We start from the raw sequence: 20,609 nt of genomic DNA, 5'->3' as shown, positions 1-20,609 counted from the left end.
ATGCTAGGGCTGTCTCATACAGGACTGGTGTATTGGTATTAGCGGGGGTATTTTTACGACATGTCGGCGGATCATCTGGTAGATCAGGAAAGTCTGCTTTTAGGAAATTCAAATCCTTAAACTGTTCCCTGCCCCAGCCGGGATTCGATCCTGGGTCCATTAGGAAACCATTTACTATGGAAACCATTTACTATGCTGGGTGGTAACCATATAACCAAATTTTGGCACCTGGTGGTTTAGCGGGTAATTACAGTGCTCCAATCAGATTGAGCCAGTTTATATCCAAGAGGTGGTTGGGGTTTATTGCTCACATAATACCACTCAGGGATGAGTGAGGCTGGTCACTCTTGTCTTAAATGTCAGGACCAACGTGTCTCGCCCTGGACTCCTACGCTCCTCATCACTCGTCTTAAGTGTCAGGACCAACTTGCCTGGTCCCGGGCTCCTACGCTCCTCTTGGGGCAACGTGGGATTGGATAATGGATGGATGGATGGTTAAAAGTGAGAGTGAGATGTGTAAGTTACAGTAGGGCTCCGCAACTAACGTTTTTTTGACTAGCAATTTCAAGTCAATTTGTACATGGATGGGGTTATAAAAGAGGTACAAGGTAGGGCAGTGGATGTTGGAGTGGCCCTAATGAGAAAGGGCAGTGTTTGGAAATTCCCTGTACTGTTGTTTGCAGATGATACTGTGTTGTTAAGTGAAGACGAAGGAGAGCTGCAAGGCTTGGTGGATGAGTTTGGGAGAGTGTGTAAGAAACGGAATCTAAAGGTGAATGTAAGGAGGAGTACAGTGATGGTCTTCGAGAGAAATGAAGTCAGTCAATGTACAGTGAGATTGGATGGGGAGGAGATGGAGAATGTGAGTGTGTTTAAGTACCTGGGTTGTGTGATGAGTAAGGATGGAAGTTTAGAGGGTGAAGTGCTTGAAAGGATGCAGCAGGAAAGAAAGGTTGCTGGTTCCTTGAAAGCAGTGATAAGAAACAAGGAAGTGAGCATGGAAATGAAAAAGCTACTACATGACAGTATTGTGATACCAACTCTAACATATGGAAGTGAAGCTTGGACCTTGTTGAAGGGACAGAAGTCAAGAGTGAGAGCAGTGGATATGAGTTTTTTGAAAGGAGCCTGTGGAGTCACATGGAGAGACAGACTGACAAATAAGGAAGTGAAGAAGTGTTGTGGTGTGGATGTGGATGTGATAGGAAGCATTAGGAGAAACACATTAAGGTGGCTTGGCTATGTGGAGAGGATGGAGAGTGAGACACTGATGAGGAGATTGTATGTGAGTGAGGTGGAGGGGGGGAGAGGGAGGGGGAGGCCAAGGATGAGATGGAAGGATGGAGTGGAGAGGTATATGAAAGAGGGGGGTCTGAGCTGGGAGCAGGGCAGTGAAATGGGTGGGGGACACAGCGACATGGAGGCGATTTGTTTGTGGCCACTCTTTACGGGATTAGGGCATCTGGCAGTAGATAGATAGATAGATAGACTTGAAGTCTAGAGATAGGATACAAACTGTCTTCAGCTTCATAACTCGCGACAAAAACCTCGAAACTAGCGACTCTGCAGCAATCATTGTCTAGAGAGCGAGCCACAAGGCACATTTCGACTCGTTTTTCTAGCGAGCGAGCTGCACCTACCAAGCGAGTAATATGACGTGTTTCGATTCAGTGTTGCCCTGCCCATCGCTACACTAGTGCAACCTTGCCCTTTTTTTATACTTGGCTACTCCTATTGTTCACTGTTTTTGCTAGCCTCATGGCTTCTGTGGCTGGTGGTAGAAATGGTGGTGAACCTAACAACTATGAAGGGTTTGAAAGTGATGATGAGATACTACAGGAGATATGGAGAATGGCTGATGCTCGAGAGGGTGGCAATTGTGGTGGTGGCACTTACTCCCAGTAAGCGTGTGCACTCCCAACTCCCAACTTTTTCTTTCAATAAACTGCATTCTAAGCATTTAATGGTGACTTTTTGTTGCTCTGTCCTATTAATTATTATAAGTACTGTATATAAAAATGTGACTACTTAGTGGACAATAGTAGACAAAAATGGAAAAATAGTTGAACTTTCCAAATATTCCAGTCTATTTGTATTTTTGGCTATACTGTATAAAGTTTGCCTACAAATTGGCGGTTTCACGACTAGCGGGGTTTCAAAAGTCACTTAAGATCGCTGGTTCCGAGGCCCTACTGTAGAAGGAAATGAGTGAGCCAAAAGCTGGCGACTGGCTACGGAAATATGGAAACAAACGAAATTGCCTGGCAGTACCTGGTGCATATTTACATAAACATTTTATTACTGTATTCTCCACAGAAGGACCTACAGACACTAAGAATATTTTGTTATTTATTAAAAGTGAGACTGAGATGCATAAGTTAGATGGAAATGAGTAGTGCTGAACGCAGGCCATTAGCAACATAAACAACAAATGAGACTGGCTGGCATTGAGTGTGTGTATATCAGGTATTTACAAAAGCTTTTTTCTATTTTCCACAAGAGGTACAGACACTAGGAATATTTTGCTATTTACAAAACACAAGATAAAGTTTCAAAGCAAGCCTGAGGACAGTAAATCACCCAGGGGGATCAGGGTGGGTTCATGGAATGTGGGAAGTTTGAGGGGAAGAGCGGGGGAAGGCGTTGAGGCATTCAGTAGGAGGTGAATGGATGTGGCGTGTTTGCAGGAAGTCCAGTACAGGGGTGGATCAGCCAGAAAGACTGTTGGGAGGGACTGTTGCTATAAGTTGTTTTGGCAGAGGGGGATGGACGGATATGGGGGTGTTGGTGTGATGGTTGCAGAGAAATGGGTGGAATATGTTATGAATGTCATAAGAGTAAGCGATACGATATTGGTAGTGAAAATTCTAGTCAGTAGAATGACAGCTGCAGTTATATCGGCATATGCTCCACAGGCAGGATTGGATGAAGCAGAGAAAGATAGATTTTGGGATGATTTAATACGTGTAGTAGGTGGTACGCGGGACGATGAGATAGTGGTTTTGAGAGGGAACTTAAATGGTCATGTAGGTGATGCAGCACAAGGTTATGAAGGAGTACATGGGGGATGTGCATATGGTATAAGTAATGCAGAAGGGGAAGCGATACTCGAGTTTGGGGAGGCAACGGACATGATTGTGTGCAACATATACTTTAGGAAAAGAGAGAGTAGGTTAATTACGTATGAGTTTGGGGGAAATAGCAGTCAGACAGACTATTTTCTGGTTAGGAGGGCTGATAGGAGGTTATTGAGGGATGTTAAAGTTACGGGAAGTGAGAAGTGTGTGCAGCAGCACAAACTATTGATTTGTGATATGGTGCTTAAGGAACGAGTAATGAAAAAGAGGACTTATGTACTTAGGAGGAAAGTATGGAAGCTGAAAAACCAAGTAGTAAGGGATGCCTTCTATAGCGAGATGAGGAGAGTGGTGGCTGAACAGGGAGCCATAGACAAAGGCGTTAATGAACAGTACAAGCCCTCAAGAACAATCTCTTGAGAGTTACTGATGTAACAAGTGGTTGGACAAGAGGACCCCCAAGACATAAAGTAACTTGGTGGTGGGATGATGGTGTAGAAGCTGCAGTTAGGAAGAAAAGAAGGCTTTTCCGGGAATAGAAGAAGGGTGGTAGCATGGAGGAATACTTGGCTGCCAAGCGTAGGGCTAGAAGAGAGGTATACAGGGTGAAGTCTGAGTCACACAGACTTACTTGATAATCTGAATCATGGGGAAAGGAAAAATATGATATTTAAAGTGGCAAAGCAGATGAAGAGGGATAATCTTGATATTATAGGTGAGCAGTGTCTGAAGAATGATGAAGGAAGGGTAGTGGTGAACAGTGAGGATATTAAAGATGCATGGAGAGACTATTATAGCCGGTTGTTGAATGAGGAGTTTGACTGGGACAGGGAAGGTTTGAAGACAGCAGATCCAGTGTTTGGCCCTTGGCCTTTCATTGATGCTGCTACTGTGAGTGAGGCAATAGGCAGGATGAAGGCGGGGAAGGCAGAAGGTGTGTCTGGGTTGACTGACGAAATGTTGAAGGCCTCAGGAGATATGGGGGTGAGATTAGTCACTGACCTGATAAATATGATTATTTATGAGTGTGTTGTCCCAGATGATTGGCTGAAGAGTGTAATTGTAAATGTGTATAAAGGGAAGGGTGATGCCCTGGAAAGAGGAAATTATAGAGGTATAAAGCTTTTAGATCAGATAATGAAGGTAATGGAGAGAGTTTTAGAAGGTATGATTAGAAAAAGAGTGAATATTGATGAGAAGCAGTTTCGGCTTATGCCAGGTAGGGGGATCACTGATGCCATATTCATTGTTCGACAGCTTCAGGAAAAATATATTGGTAGGAGAAAGGATCTGTATTTTGTTTTTGTTGATTTGGAAAAGGCCTTTGACAGACTCCCTAGAGAGGTGGTGAAGTGGGCAATGAGAAAGATTGGTTTGGAGGAGTGGCTGGTTAGGGTGGTTATGGCCATGTATGTGGGTGCTTGCACCCAGGTAAGAGTGAATGGAGATTTGAGTGATGAGTTTTCCGTGAATGTTGGTGTGCATCAGGGATCAGTTTTGAGTCTCATGTTGTTTATCATGGTACTTGAAGCCCTCTCATGTGACTTTAGAAACGGACTCCCGTGGGAGATGTTGTATGCTGATGATTTGGTGCTGAAAGGGAAGCGGAGGAAAGGTTTAGTAAATGGAGACATAGTATGGGGCACAAGGGCTTAAGGGTAAATGCAGATAAAACAAAAGTGATGATATCTAGGGTTGGTGGCGGTACTGTCAAAGACGAGGGAGAGTGGCCATGTGCAGTTTGCCACAAGGGCATGGGAAGTAATTCTATCTTGTGTGATGTTTGTGATAAATGGGTGCACAAGAGATGTAGTGGTATCAGGTCGACTGCGAGATAATGCTGATTTTACGGTGTGTCGGGGAGAGCAGGTGGAGATTGTCAAGTGTGAAAGGATTGAACTTGCGGGTGAATCTCTTGAGTGTGTGGAAGAGTTTTGTTATTTGGGACACAAGTTGTGGGCTGGAGGTGGGGCTGGACCTAGCTCTGTGGCTAGGGTGAGAAGTGGTTGGAAGAAGTTCAGGGAGCTCTTGCCTCTTCTGACATTGAGAGGGCTCTCCCTACGTGCAAAAGGGTCTTTGTATGCAGCATGTGTTAGGAGTGTAATGCTGAATGGTAGTGAGACCTGGGCAGTAAAGGAGGAAGATATTCGCCGGCTCAGACGTACAGAAATGACAAAGATGAGGTGGATGTATAGTGCGTCCCTGCGTCCAAGGTCCGGTGGGGGCTGGGTTTATGATGGAAGAGTTGAGAGGTAGGATGGGACTGGAGTGTATTTGTGTTGTGATAAGGAGAGGTAGATTGAGATGGTTTGGACATGTGGAGAGGATGGGGGATGATAATTGGGTGAGGAAGGTGAGAAGTATTAATATTGGGGGTGGGGTTATGAGGGGTAGTCCGAGAAAGAAATGGAACGAGGTTATTAAGTGTGACCTCAGGGTTAAGGGACTGAACAGGGAGGCTGCAATGGATCATGTAACGTGGAAAGCCACCATTAGGTGACCAAGGCCGACACATGCAAGCATGTTGGAGCCTTTAAAAATGAAACGAAAAATGAAACTATTACTAAGAGTGAGAGTGAGATGCACAGACGGAAATGGGTAGAGCCGAAAGCAAGCAAATGGCGGGTTGGTGAGGAGATGCTAGTTATGCCTGCCTTGGAAATAACTTCAGTAATAAATATTTGTGGCTTAAAAAAAAAAAAAAAAAAAAAAAAAAAAAAAAAAAAAGAGCCTATACCAGTAATCAATTTTTTTTTTTAAAGTAGCCCTTCGATAATGGGGAGGTATATCATTTTTTTTTTAATTGTTTTTTCTTTTAACTAGGGTGCCATCTTCAAAGCATCCCCTAAATCACAAGCTCAAATGATGATCTGCCTATCTACCTTAATCCCATAGGGATGGCCCCACACAAATCATCTCCATGTCACCCTATCTCCTGCCATTTCACTGCCCTCCCCCCAGCTCACACCCCCTCTCTCATATACCTCTCCACTCCATCCCTTCATCTCATCTTCGGCGTCTCACTCCCTCTCCCCTTCCCCACATCACTCGCACACTGTCCTCATTAGTCTCTCCCACTCCATCCTCTCCTAATGGCCAGACCACCTCAATGTATTTCTCCTAATGCTTTTTGTTACATCCACAGCCACACCACAACACTCCTTCAATTCCTCATTTGTCAGTCTGTCTCTCCATGTAACTCCACATGCTCCTCTCAAATATTTTATTTCTACAGCTCTCACTCTTGACTTGTGTCCTTCCAACAAGGTCCACGCTTCCTTTCCATGTGTAAGAGCTGGTACCACAATACTATCATGCAGCAGCTTTTTTACTTCCATGCATATTTCTAACAATCTTGCAGACGAGATTTAAAAATAATAATAATGATAATAATAATAAAAAGCATGTTTCAGGTGTTTCCATCACATAAAACCACACTACAGAATGAGGTGAAAGTAGGTAAAAAAAAAAAAAAAAAAAAAAAATCGTCATATGATAAGATTTGGGATAATATTACAAACCAAGCAACTGATTCACCTTGACACTGTGATGATCATCATTTAAAGGTTGCACATATGGTTAAGTCTCCTAACTTTGAAGATAATAATGATTACATTTTTGTTCACTTTCTGAAGTATAAATGTATCCCTCAAAACATTAATGTGCACACCTTATTTAAGGGTATTTTTTTATGACCCATGGTGGGTCCTCTGGCACAGTCTACTTCCATGGGTCATCACTGCATCTGAGAGGATAAAACCCCCCCAAACCCCCTGCACTTCAAACACTGCCAACCAGCACTATCAATGGTTTCATGGGTTACAGGAAACCATTAAGCTTATCACTCTGTAGATTCACTTAATGAAGTAGGCTTCAATACATCAAGTAAATGGATGACAGTCACCACCACTTACCATTGGCACCTACCAAGTGAAGTAGTTAACCCACAGAGTGCAATCAACAGCCCAGGCTGTGACCTAGACAACTACCACTTTAATTTTGCCAACCATAACTGAAGAAAGCACACATTTTCATTTCACAGTAACAGACCTTCTCTTATCAAACCACCAGCCACCAGTCTCCCAGTTTCACCCTTAATGCCATGGCGGGTGGTAACTCATCATCCTCACATGATGATGTCACACCTATTGTACTCACTTAGCACTGCCTTATTTTTTCTACACTGCCATATGACCTGTATATCTATCATTGCAATGATAAAAAACTTGAACAAAGACATGTTTATTTAGGTCAATTTTTGCACACTAGGGAAGTTCCTAGGATAGGCAATTGCACATTCCATGGGTTAATGATGGCTACATCAAACTCCCCCACTTTAGTGTGAAAAATGTGTTTCCTAAGCCAAAGAAAATTTATTGAATATAGCAAAAATAAAATACAAAATGTCATGGGATTGAAGGTGTTAATTGATATGCATACTGACCTCCTTCTCTTGTATTAGTGTGCGCTGTTCCCGATTCTTCTCCCTAAGGAATGCGATGGTGTCCTGGGTGGACTTGGCCTCACGCTCTGCAACACGCAGGTCTAGCTTGCTGTCAGACAACTCTTGCTTGGCCTGAAAGAAATGTATGGGATGTAACAACATTTATTTCATCTCTTAGCTATCCTCATTCCAACTCAATTACCTTTTTAAATCAACATGGAGGTGGCTATTAAACAAAGCTCAGAAACAAAATATATGTCGTATATAATTATAGTGACTGGTTTACACAAAAGCTTGAAAAGAGGCAATTATACATTTCGCATTCAAGTCTGTAACAGTCCTATATGGCAGCAACTAATCCACAAGCATTGCTTTCTGTAGCTGGAGAAACAATTCATGTAGTGTATATATGCAAGCAAGTTCACGCACAAACACAATTACTCTACTCGAATACTGTATGCATAGCACAATTCTAAGTACAGTAACTAGCAGACCTTCCCAATCACTCCTTCATTCCTTGCCCACTTCTAGGGACAAGACAAAACCTTACCACTCTAAGCTCTTCAGACAGCTTCTTGACCCTATCCTTCTCTTGGGCATGAGAGGATCGCACATTCTCCAGTTGTGTCTCCAAGCACTGCAGTTTGGTCTGGTATGTCTCAACCTGGCTTGATGACCTCTTGCTCTCTAAATTCTTTACTGTCTCATCCACCTTGGCTAGAAGTAGTTCTAGTTCAGATATTTTGGTTCTATGTTCACCTGTAAAGCAAAAAAAAATAGGAAAGCAGGGTTAATTTCAGCTTAAGCTTCAGCATAAAGGCATTTTTTACACAACCACCTAGTCCATAACCCCCCCACTCCCCCCCCCACACAATTATAACTCATACAGAATTAAAAGCAAAATGGACAGAACTTGAAAACATTACAGCAGAAATTTGAGGGATGGAAAAGACCATTGTGGAGATAAAATAGATGTAATAGTATTTCATATGCCCTCTCAAACTAGGACATGGAAAAAAGAAGACTATGAACAACTGATAAGAGAATCCATTGTACAGATAAAGATGTCCACTGAACGAAGGAATGGAATATTAATCGTGGGAGATTTTAATTGTAGAGACGTTGACGGGAGAAATATGGATGCTGGGGGCAATGAGGAATCGTGTGGCAGTAAACTGATGGAAATGGTGATGGAAAATATGTTAACTCAATTAATTTTTTTAAAATACAAAACTAGAGGAGACAACAAAACCATCAAGACTGGACCTGGTATTCATGAAGGACCCAAACAATGTGATGAATATAACCTATCAATGCCTGCTAGGTAAAAGTGACCACCTGGTTATTGAGATGGAAGTGGTGGGAGTAAGGGAAGGTGAAAGAGATGAAAAACCCAGAAAGAACATATATAATTATGGAAAAGCAGATTTTGCTTCCTTAAGGAACTATTCCAAAATATACGCAGGAGTGAACTGGATGCAGTAAAAACTGTTGATAAGAAGCATGAGTTTCTGATGGAAGCGTACAAAACAGGAATCAGTAAATGTCCCAAAATTCTCCACAGCAATGGAAAAGAAGGAAGAGTGGTGCAACAAAGGGTGAAGAAAGGCACTGAGGGCAAGAAACAGAGCATGGCATTAAGTGAGAAGAAGGTATAGTGAAAGGGCGTGGAGGAATACAAGAAGGTCCGAGATGAATATGTAAAGATACAGAGAGAAGAGGAAAGGAAGTAAGGAAAAGCTACTGGAGCTAAATGTAAAAAAGAACCTAAGCTATTATATTGATTTATAATTGGTAAAATGAAAGTTAAGGACAGTGTAGAACGACTAAGAGATGAAGCTGAAACTGATGAAAGAGATGATTTGTGTGAAATAATGAACAACAAGCTGCAGTCAGTTTATGTACTGGAAGAGGAATTTAATGAACCTGAAACTGAAACCAGGATGACGAGAATGGCTGATATTACAGTTGACAAGAATAAGGTGCTGCAAATGATGAGGGACTTGGATGTGAAGAAAGCAATGAGACCGGACAACGTGGCTGGATGGATCCTGAAAGAATGTGCTGATCAATTGGTGTGGCCTGTTTATGTCATCATAAAAAGCTTCTCTGGAAAATGTGCAGATACCTAAAGATTGGGAAAGAGCAAATACCGAGCCAGTCTTCAAGGGAGGACAAAGGGAAGACCCACTCATCTGTACACTTGTATCACATACTAATGTTGTTTGTAACATCTGTGGGAAAATCATCAGAAAAAGATGGATTAAGTATTTAGATGAAAAGTGATAACACCATGACAATTCAGTTTTTGGGAAGGAAGATCTTGTGTTAGCAACCTACTAAGTTTCTATAGTAGAGTGATAGATATCATACAAAAGAGAGAGGGGTGGGCAGACTAGGTCTACCTAGACCACAGGAAAGCATTTGACAGGGTGTCCTATACGATACTGATGTGTAGGCTGAAGACCTTCGGAGGAGTACATGGGAAATTATTAAAGTGGATGGAAGATTATCTGGTAGGAAGGCAGATCAGAACAGCCATAAGAGACGAGGTTTCACAATAGAAAGATGTGACTAATTAAGTGCCCTCAGATATCTGTCTTGGCTCCAATAACGTTTCTGATATACAGTATACAAATGATTTGCCAGAAGGTTTCAATAGTTACATGCGTATGTTCACAGACAATACTAAAACCATGAAACATATTAAATGTATTGATAGTTGTAAGGGGCTGCAAAAGGATCTGAGCAAACTCAACTGGAAAGCCTGACTTGAAAAATGGAGTTCAATGCCAAGAAGTGTCATGTGTTACAAATGGGAGTGATTGAAAAAAGACCAAACTGGATATATAAAATGGGCATTGAGATAATTAGCAGAGAGAGAGAGAGATGGGGGGGGGGGTGATTATACAAGATAACCTGTCACCAGAAAAGCATATAAACTGAATCATTGGAGGCATATATGAATTACTAACTAACATGAGAGTTGCTTTTAATTATATGGATGAGGAAATGCTGACAGAGTTGATAGTGTCCATGACAAGACCAAAACTAGAACATGCAGCTGTAATATTGTCACCTCGTCTGAAAAAACATATTGACAGGATGGCTACAACGATGATACCATGCTTAAGGGAATTGACCTATGAGAAGAGACTGGAAAAACTGAAGTTACCAACACTGAGTATGAGAAGGGAAAGAGGAGATTTGATTACGATGTTCAAAAATTTATGAGGTCTGGAAAAAGTGGACAGAGAGAATCTTTCTGTATTGGATGATGAAAGAACATGAGGTCATGAATTTAAATTGAGGAAGGGCAGATGTCTTAATGATCTTAAAAGGTTCAGTATCCCAAACATATGTATAAGTACAATAAAAGTCCTGTAATCCGAATGGCAGGGAACCAAGGGTCTTTCGGACTATTGGTTTTTCGGACTATTGGAAGGGATCATTGAAAACATTAGAAATATGTACATGGCCATTAAATAAATACTTAAAATGATATGGGTTATTGTTTTATTCATAGAAAATGCATGGAAGTGTGATGAATAGTTGCAGGCAAGTACATCCAAGCCCAACGGCAAGTCCATGCCAGAAAAATCCTTTGATGAAGCCCAGAAAAATTGAAAAAATTTTGCCTTGAAACATTTGGAGTATTGGGGCGCTCACCATCCACTCACTCGATGTAGTGCTGCTCTCAGGTGTCTGCCCTTTCCTCTCCATCCTTCTTTCATTCCATTCTCTTCTGTCTTTCTTCCCTTCATTCTTTCCTTGTCCTTCTGCCTACGGGTGACTTTACACTCCCTCTTCTGTCTTTCTTTCCTTCATTCTTTCCACTTCCTTCAGCCTGTGGGTGACTCTACACTGAATGACAAGCCAAATGGTTCCTGTGCACCAGGAAACCATTTACTACGCTGGGTGGTAACCATATAACCAAATTTTGGCGCCTGGTGGTTTAGTGGGTAATTATTGCGCTCCAATCGGATTGAGCCGGTGAAGGTTTATATCCAAGTGGTGGTTGGGGTTGATTGCTCATGTAATGCCACTCAGGGATAAGTGAGGCTGGTCACTCTCATCTTAAATGTCGGGACCAACTGCCTAGCCCCGGGCTCCTACGCTCCTCATAGGGCAATGTAGGATTGGATGATGGATGGATGGATGGACGGGATATTCACATTATTGGTAGTTGGATTGGAGGACTTTTCCTGTACTTAGAACAATCTAGACAAGGTGGTGGTGAAAGCAAAAACCTAACTAGACTGGATAAAAGTAGATATGGATACAGGACAATATGAGCTTAGCTCAATTCCTGTATACTACTGTACATATAGGTAAACACACACACACACACACACACACCATGTAATGGAAACCACCAGAAAAAGAGGACGTGAGATCCATCAGTACTATATCTTATATCTACTAGGCAAGAAACTGATACTGAGAATATAATATATCACCCTCCATTCAGTAAAAGTGACCATGCAGTAATAAATTGCAACTTCAGGATTGCATATGACATAGGTACCAGTAATGAGAGCTACAAAAAGAGTCTAAACTACAAAAAGGGCAACTACCATGACCTGATGAGGCACTTCTTAGAAAAAGACTGGGAAATGGAGCTTAGAGGACAAGATTTAATTATTATATACAGGAAATGCTGCAATTTTTATGATATAGGAGTCTAAAATTACATCCCCTCAGCACAAAGAAACAGAAATTATAACAAATAAATGGTTTAATACAGAATGTAAAAAATAAAAAGAAAACAGAGATTTGCTGTGGAATAGATACAGAAGACACAATAGTAAGAGGACATATAACAACTATAAACAGGCAAGACATGATTAACCCGACAGCTGCCACGTACAGCATATGAAGAATAGCGTGCGACTGCTATGTACATCATATGAGCAATATTTTTTTTTTTCTTTTTCTTTTTTTTTTTAGGCGCACTACACTTTTCACCCAAATGTCCATAAATAGTGTACTGAGGCCAAACTAAGGTAAATAATGAACTCACATTTGGTTTTCCTATTCTTTTCCATGCACTCTTTCATTTATACGAGCAAAAGTCATTTTTAAGGGGAAATAAAAAATCCCATTTTTTTTGAGCATACGGGGATCGACCATGACACCTAATGCTGCCGTTAACGGGTTAAACAAAGATTTGGAGGAAGGCTCAAAGACAGTCTGAGGAAGACATTATAAATAAAAGTAGTGATCAACCAAAGCTATTTTACAGCTACATCTAAAGCAAAACCAAAGCCAAAGATAAAATTCAGTTCATTACGAACGAGGGGATCATCCACACTCAAGAGAAAGATATTTGTGAAGCACTAAATAAATCTAAATCTAAATATATATATATATAGATAGATAGATAGATAGATAGATATAGATATATATATATATATATATATATATATAATATATATACTGTATCTATCTATCTATATATATATATATATATATATATATATATATATATATAATATATATACTGTATCTATCTATATATATATATATATATATAAATATATATATACTGTATTTTAATGTAGGGAAGTAAAGTGATGGTCTTTGAGAGAGGTGAAGTCAGTGAATGTACAGCGAGGTTGGATGGTGAGGAATTGGAAAATGTGAGTACGTTTAAGTACTTGGGTAGTGTGATGAGTAAGCATGGAGGTTTGGAGGGTGAAGTGCTTGAAAGGGTACAGCAGGGAAGAAAGGTTGCTGGTTCTTTGAAAGCAGTGATAAGAAACAGGGAAGTGAGCATGGAAGTGAAAAAGTTACTACATGACAGTATTGTGATACCAACTCTAACGTATGGAAGTGAAGCTTGGATGTTGTTGGAAGGACACAAGTCAAGAGTGAGAGCAGTGGAAGTGAGTTATTTAAGAGGAGCCTGTGGAGTCACATGGAGAGACAGGCTGACGAATGAGGATATAAAGGAGCGTTGTGGTGTGGATGTGGATGTGATAGGAAGCGTTATGAGGAACACACTGAGGGGGTTTGGCCATGAGGAGAGGATGAAGGGTAAAAGACTGACGAAGAGAGTGTATGTGAGTGAGGTGGGGGGGGGGAAAAGGGAGAGGGAGGCCGAGGATGAGATGGAGGGATGGGGTGGAGAGGTATAAGAGAGAGGAGGGTGTGAATTGGGAGCAGGGCAGTGAAATGGCGGGGGACAGGGCGACTTGGAGGCGATTTGTTTGTGGCCACCCCAAATGGAATTGAGGCGTCTGGCAATAGATAGATAGATAGATTTTAATAACAGAACGGAGGAAGGAAAAACAAATGAATAAAAAAAATAATCCATACACCAGATTACTGGTGTCCTCTGGTCATAAAATATCTGTAACAGTTAGACTTGAACAGCTGTGGGTTGAAATTTGGAAGGAAACAACTCTGGGGACGCAAGTTCCAGAGAGATGCAGTTCGGGGAATGAAAGAATTCTGATAGGCAAAAGTTCGGCAATATGGCTGAGTGACATTCCAGTCATGAGCGCTACCAGATGCCCGTGTAGCACGAGGGAAGGCATGGAGAGGTGGCACCATGGACGCAACTTCGTCTGAGCATTTGCCATAAAAATATCTGTAAAACAGTGCAAGAGAGGCAACATTCCTTCTTACTTGCAGGGGAGGTAGTTTATTTGTAATGGCAGGGTTGTTAATAATTCTAACAGCTTTGTTCTGAATTTTGTCTAGTTGTTTTAATGCAACCTCTCCACATCCATTCCACAAGGGTGAGCAATATTCAAGCTGAGAGTGCACATGACTCTTATAAATTATAGCTAACTGCTCATCAGCGAAGAAGTTACGGACTCTGTACAATAATCCAAGTTTCTTTGAGGCGGTTTTAGCAAGTGATTTGACATGAGAGGTCCACCTGAGGGTATTGTTAAGTGAGACGCCAAGAATTTCAATACTTTTGGAGATGGGAATATTAGTAGCACTGAAGGTAATGTACGAATCTGGCAATACCTGTCTATTAGGAAATTGTATATACAGTATTTAGTTTTACTAGCATTAAAAGAGACAAGGTTCTTTTGTCCCCATTCACTGACCATAGATAGGTCTTGATTAATGGAGATGGCTGTACTGAGCTGAGAGGTAGAGATATTAGACTTTGTAAATGGGTGTCTGAGTGTGAATGAACTATGTTGAATCATCTGCATTTGAGTGGATGGGATTGTGGGTGACAGATAAGAGATCATTAATAAGAACCTGGATTAGGGTTGGCGCCAGAACTGATCCCTGCAGCATGCTGGCGTTAACCCCTAAACCGCGGGCTTGTTTTGCTTTGACTTGCAGCTCCTTTGGGCATATTCGCGCTCTGACAGACTCGTTTTCGTTTTTAAAGGCTCCAGCATGCTTGCATGTGTCGGCCTTGGTCACCTAATGGCGGCTCTCCACGCTGCACGATCCATTGCAGCCTCCCTGTTCAGTCCCTTAACCCTAAGGTCACACTTAATGACCTCGTCCCATGTCTTTCTCGGTCTACCCCTCATAACCCCACCCCCAATATTAACACTTCTCACCTTCCTCACCCAATTATCATCCCCCATCCTCTCCACATGTCCAAACCACCTCAATCTACCTCTCCTCATCACAACACCAATACACTCGTCCCATCCTACCTCTCAACTCTTCCATTGTAAACCCAGCCCCTCCAGGCCTTGGACGCAGGGACGCACTGCACATCCACCTAATCATTGTCATTTCTGTACGTCTGAGCCAGCGAATGTCTTCCTCCTTCACTGCCCAGGTCTCACTGCCATACAGCATTATACTCCTAACACACGCTGCATACAAAGACCCCTTAGCACGTAGGGAGAGCCCCCTCAATGTCAGGAGAGGCAAGAGCTCCCTGAACTTCTTCCAACCACTTCTCACCCTAGCCACAGAGCTAGCTCCAGCCCCACCTCCAGCACACAACATGTCTCCTAAATAACAAAACTCTTCCACACACTCAAGAGATTCACCAGCAAGTTCAATCCTTTCACGTCTGACGATCTCCACCTGCTCACCCCGGCACGCCGTACACATAAAATCAGCATTATCTCGCAGTCTACCTCTGATACCACTACATCTCTTATGCACCCATTTATCACACACACCGCACAAGATGGAATTACTTCCACGCCCTTGTGGCAAACAGCACATGGCCACTCTCCCTCGTCTTTGACAGTACCGCCACCAACCCTAGATATCATCACTTTTGTTTTATCTGCATTTACCCTTAAACCCTTTTGCCCCATACCATCTCTCCACTTCCTAAACCTTTCCTCCGCCTCCCTTTCATTCTCTGCAATCAACACCAAATCATCAGCATACAACAACTCCCACGGGAGTCCGTTTCTAAAGTCACGTGAAAGGGCTTCAAGTACCATGATAAACAACATGGGACTCAAGACTGACCCCTGATGCACACCAACATTCACGGAAAACTCATCACTCAAATCTCCATTCACTCTCACCTGGGTGTGAGCACCCACATACATGGCCATAACCACCCTAACCAGCCACTCCTCCAAGCCAAGCTTTCTCATTGCCCACATCACCACCTCTCTAGGGACTCTGTCAAAGGCCTTTTCCAAATCAACAAAAACAAAATAAAGATCCCTTCTCCTACCAATATATTTTTCCTGAAGCTGTCGAACAATGAATATGGCATCAGTGGTCCCCCTACCTGGCATAAACCCAAACTGCATCTCATCAATATTCACTCTTTCTCTAATCATACCTTCTAAAACTCTCTCCATTACCTTCATTATCTGATCTAAAAGCTTTATACCTCTATAATTCCCTCTTTCCAGGGCATCACCCTTCCCTTTATACACATTTACAATTACACTCTTCAGCCAATCATCTGGGACAACACACTCATAAATAATCCTATTTATCAGGTCAGTGACTAAACTCACCCCTATATCGCCTGAGGCATTCAACATTTCGGCAGTCAACCCAGACACACCTACTGCCTTCCCCACCCTCATCCTGCCTATTGCCTCACTCACAGTAGCAGTATCAATCAAAGGCCAAGGGCCAGACACTGGATCTGCTGGCTCCAAACCTTCCCTGTCCCAGTCAAACTCCTCATTCAACAACCGGTTATAATGCTCTCTCCATGCATCTTTAATATCCTCACTGTTCACCACTACCCTTCCTTCATCATTCTTCACACACTGCTCACCTATGATATCCCGATTATCCCTCTTCACCTGACCTGCCACCCTAAATATATTTTTCCTTTCCCCATGATTTAGGTTATCAAGTAATTGTCTCTGTGACTCAGACTTTGCCCTGTATACCTCTCTCCTAGCCCTACGCTTGGCAGCCAAATATTCCTCTTTGCTACCACCCTTCTTCCATTCCCGGAAAAGCCTTCTTTTCTCCTTAATTGCAGCTTCTACACTCTCTAAAAATATTTGCCAAAAATTAGTTATTAGTCCTAGAATATTAAAATTACATATGCATATGGTACATACCTTCAGCTTTCTCCTGGGATATTTGTTGAGCCTTCGTCAAGTACCATAGGACTCGTGGAGACCTCTGAAGTTGGGTAACAAAGTCTCCACTTTACACTTCCCGACAACCCGTAATATGATTACCACAGCCTGATATTATCACTAGAAACACTATTCTATGATTCTCAAATAGTTTGGAATCCATACTCCAAAAAAAAAAACATTCTGAAAGCAATGAAAATTATGAGGGCGTATGACCTTCCCACTTGCGATCATTTGCCGCTGGTGTTCTGTCATTTATTATTTATTAAACTCCTCACACTTTATATTTCTATTGCTATATAACACTTATATATATCTACAGTCTTTATCCATAAGTTTCCTTCAGTAATAGTAGTTTATTGTCACTGTAGGCATTCAATTTCTCTTTCCATAAAATACGTAGCATTCACTTTCTCATCCTGTATACTAGCGTTGAGATTGAATGTCACTTTCACCTTCACTTTCATAACTCAAAGTATTCATACATGCTAGAGTGAAACTTTCACTTTCATTACTCCTAGTATATGTACTCGTATTCTTATACTACTACTCATTTACATTTCTATTTACATTCTCTATTCTATTTACATTATTTACATTTCTATTTTATTTACACGGTTAGGCACTGTCACTTGCAGTAACTTATAAAACTATTTTCCACTGTTCACTTATATTTACATTCACTGCTTTCACTTGCTGTTTACACATTATTTGCACAGTAATCACTCTAATATCCGGACGCCCAATAACCGAACATCCCCATTAGCCGAACCTTATCATCCTGGGATCAAACATTCCCAAAATGGTCCGAAAATCCAAAAAAATTGGAAAAAAAATCGATTTTTTGCCGTCCGTAATTTGAACTTGCCGCGCGCGCCGCGTGAGAGCATTGTTTTGGTTCGTCATTCCTCCGACGTCCGATAGAGCGCCGCTGCATCCTCCCCACTTCCCGCCTGTCTCTCACCGCGACAAGACCTGCGCTGTTCGCCATGGCTGCCCACGTGCTCGCTTTTGTGGTGGTGCCGTACTTGCTGCAAGGCCTCCTGCTGCTCTCTGCCATACTCTTAGTGTGTGTGATGATGGCCCCGCCTCCTGAGAAAAGGAAGAGAGTGGTGTTGACTCTGGAGAAGAAACGGGAGATATTGGAGAAGGTTGATGCGGGTTGGTCTTCCTCTCGCATTCTCCGCGAGTTCAACCTGGCCCGGTCGACTTTGCTCGATATCAAGCGTTCCCGAGACAAGCTCATGCAGTACACGGCTGACTTCTCGTCGAGAAGCAAACGCAACGTGGAGAGGAAGGTTATGTTTACCCCCAAGTATGCAGAGATCGACCGCTCCACGTTGATTTGGTATCGACAGCAACGTGCAGCTGGTGTGATGGTACGTGGAACGGAGCTGAAGGCTGCTGCTGAGAAGTTTGCAAGGCTTCACGACGCCCTTGACTTCAAGGCATCCGAGGGTTGGCTCTTCGCGTTCAAGTTACGACATGGCCTTACTAACATAAAGCACATGGCGAAGCATTGGACGCTAACGAGGATGGAGTGGACGAGTTTCGGCACAAGGTGAAAGGCTTGATCGACAGGGAGGGCCTCACTCTCGGTCAAGTCTATAACGCTGACGAAACTGGCCTATTCTATCGCTCGGTGCCAACGAACACTCTCGCCGATGAGACGGAGAAGCGTGTACCTGGCCGCAAGCTTTCTAAGGAACGGATATCTGCTTTGTGTTGTGCCAATGCTAACGGCATGCACCGGCTTAAGCCCGTTATTGTTGGCCGTGCAAAGCAGCCTCGGTGCCTTCGTGGGGTGATGGATGTCCTTCCTGTCGTATGGTACCATTCTTTGAAAGCATGGTTCACAGCTGTGATTTTCAAAGACTGGTTTCACCATCACTTCATCAAGGAGGTCATACATTACCAGACGAAGACACTGGGAATTCCTCGCGACCAGGTAAAGGCTCTCCTTCTCCTCGACAATGCACCTGCCCACCCGTGCGACAAGGACTTGGTTGCTGAGAATGGCCGTATTAGGTGCATGTTTCTGCCACCTAATACGACTGCTCTCATTCAACCAATGGACCAAGGAGTGATCGTGGCAACAAAGCGCCTGTACCGTCGGAAGTTCCTGGACGAGGTGATGGTGGTTCTCGAGGACGAGGACGAGCGCAAGGAAGGACTTGACACTCGAGGCAAGCGGACTTTGGAAAACCTTCGCCGCTACAACATCAAGTCTGCGCTGTACAACTGGGCTAGTGCATGGAAGGAAGTCCCTGTGAAAACTCTTGAAAATGGTTGGTCTCGTCTGCTTCTCGGCACAGATGTGGAGTACGATTTCCTAGGGTTTGACGTGGATGACTTCCATGCACGGCTACGTACGAACGGCGACGATGTTGATGTGGACGATGTTCGTGAGTGGTTGGACGACGACGAGGGCGATCCTGGGTATCAGACGTTTTCTGATATCGAGATCGCGTCTTCGGTTGCTGGTGTCAGTCCCGAACTTGAAGATTCCGACGACGAAGGCGATGATGATGCAGACTCCGCCCAGCAGGACACTACTCCAGCCATCCCCAAGCTGAGCGCACTCCGGGAACATCTAGAGTTCGTCCTAGACTACCTGGAACACCCGGACTGCGACAGGGAGATGGGGCCCTTGGGACTCGTGAAGGAAGTGCGTGCTTTCCGGCAGCGCATCATCAATCGCCAGAATCGTCGGTCCTTGCGTCAGTCAACGATTGACAGTTTTTTCAGGCCCGTGACCCCCGCTGTGCCAAGCCCTGGTTCCACTCCGTTGCCTCCCCAAGACAGGCCCTCATGCTCCGAGCCACAGCCCAGCACATCAGCTACAGTGGAGTCACCGCTCGACGTGAGTTTGCGGCTGTCTTCAGAGTCTTCTGTAGTCGGTACGCCATCACCACTACCCACCGATGCACCCCTTGGACGCCTGCCAGTGATACTCTCGGGCTCTGACAGTGAATAAACAGCAAGAACTTCTCCACTAGACCATACGGGAATTTTGAGTGTTGTGCAGTGAAAAAAACAGTTTGTTGTGTTAAGGTTTTCAAGTTGGGAGAAAAGACTAAGTAGAAAAGAAATTTAACGTAACTAACCTTCTTTGTTTTGGCTTTGGAAACTTAAAAAAACTTGGGAAAAGTTAATGTGCAACACTTAAATTTAATGGAACATTATTTGGACTAAAGTGAACACTGTGAAAAGAACGGACTTCTGTGTGTTAGTGACTAAGTTCAGTGCAAGACTTCAGGAAGAGTGTAGTGCAAGTGCTTCAGGAAATCGTTCTTACTGTCAGAGTCCGAGAGGAGGCGGTTATTCATCGAGGTGGCCAGGGACTTGCTGTAAGTAGCCAAAATGTTTCATGTTGTACTATTTTCCATACTATATTTACCAGAATGTTTCATATTGTATTTTTCCCATACTATACTTACCAGAAAGTGTCATACTGTACTTCTTTCCATACTAAACTTACCTCATGCATGTGCAGTAGGAATGTGTTTTTCAGAGTTCGGTTAGGTTCGGTTAGGTTAGGTTCGGTTAGAGTCCATAAGTACCAGAATGTTTATT

The 20,609-nt window shown here is 42.9% G+C and overlaps 1 protein-coding gene across 1 annotated transcript in view; it reads right to left on the bottom strand.

Moving 5' to 3' along the window:
* The window catches only part of sti (citron rho-interacting kinase sticky), a 421,549-nt gene that overhangs the window by 269,625 nt on the left and 131,315 nt on the right, over window positions 1-20,609 (bottom strand). Inside the window, exons 12-13 of the mRNA XM_080286239.1 lie at window positions 8,072-8,280; window positions 7,522-7,653 (exon numbers count right to left, since the gene is read on the bottom strand). Coding sequence (XP_080142365.1) covers window positions 7,522-7,653; window positions 8,072-8,280 — 341 coding nt within the window. The remainder of the gene's footprint in view (window positions 1-7,521; window positions 7,654-8,071; window positions 8,281-20,609) is intronic.

The sequence above is a fragment of the Coenobita brevimanus genome, chromosome 110 (genome assembly GCF_032717465.1).
Source record: "Coenobita brevimanus isolate Jiangsu-jjx chromosome 110, ASM3271746v2, whole genome shotgun sequence".
Taxonomy (NCBI): domain Eukaryota; kingdom Metazoa; phylum Arthropoda; class Malacostraca; order Decapoda; family Coenobitidae; genus Coenobita; species Coenobita brevimanus.
This window is presented reverse-complemented; position numbering and strand designations above follow the sequence as displayed.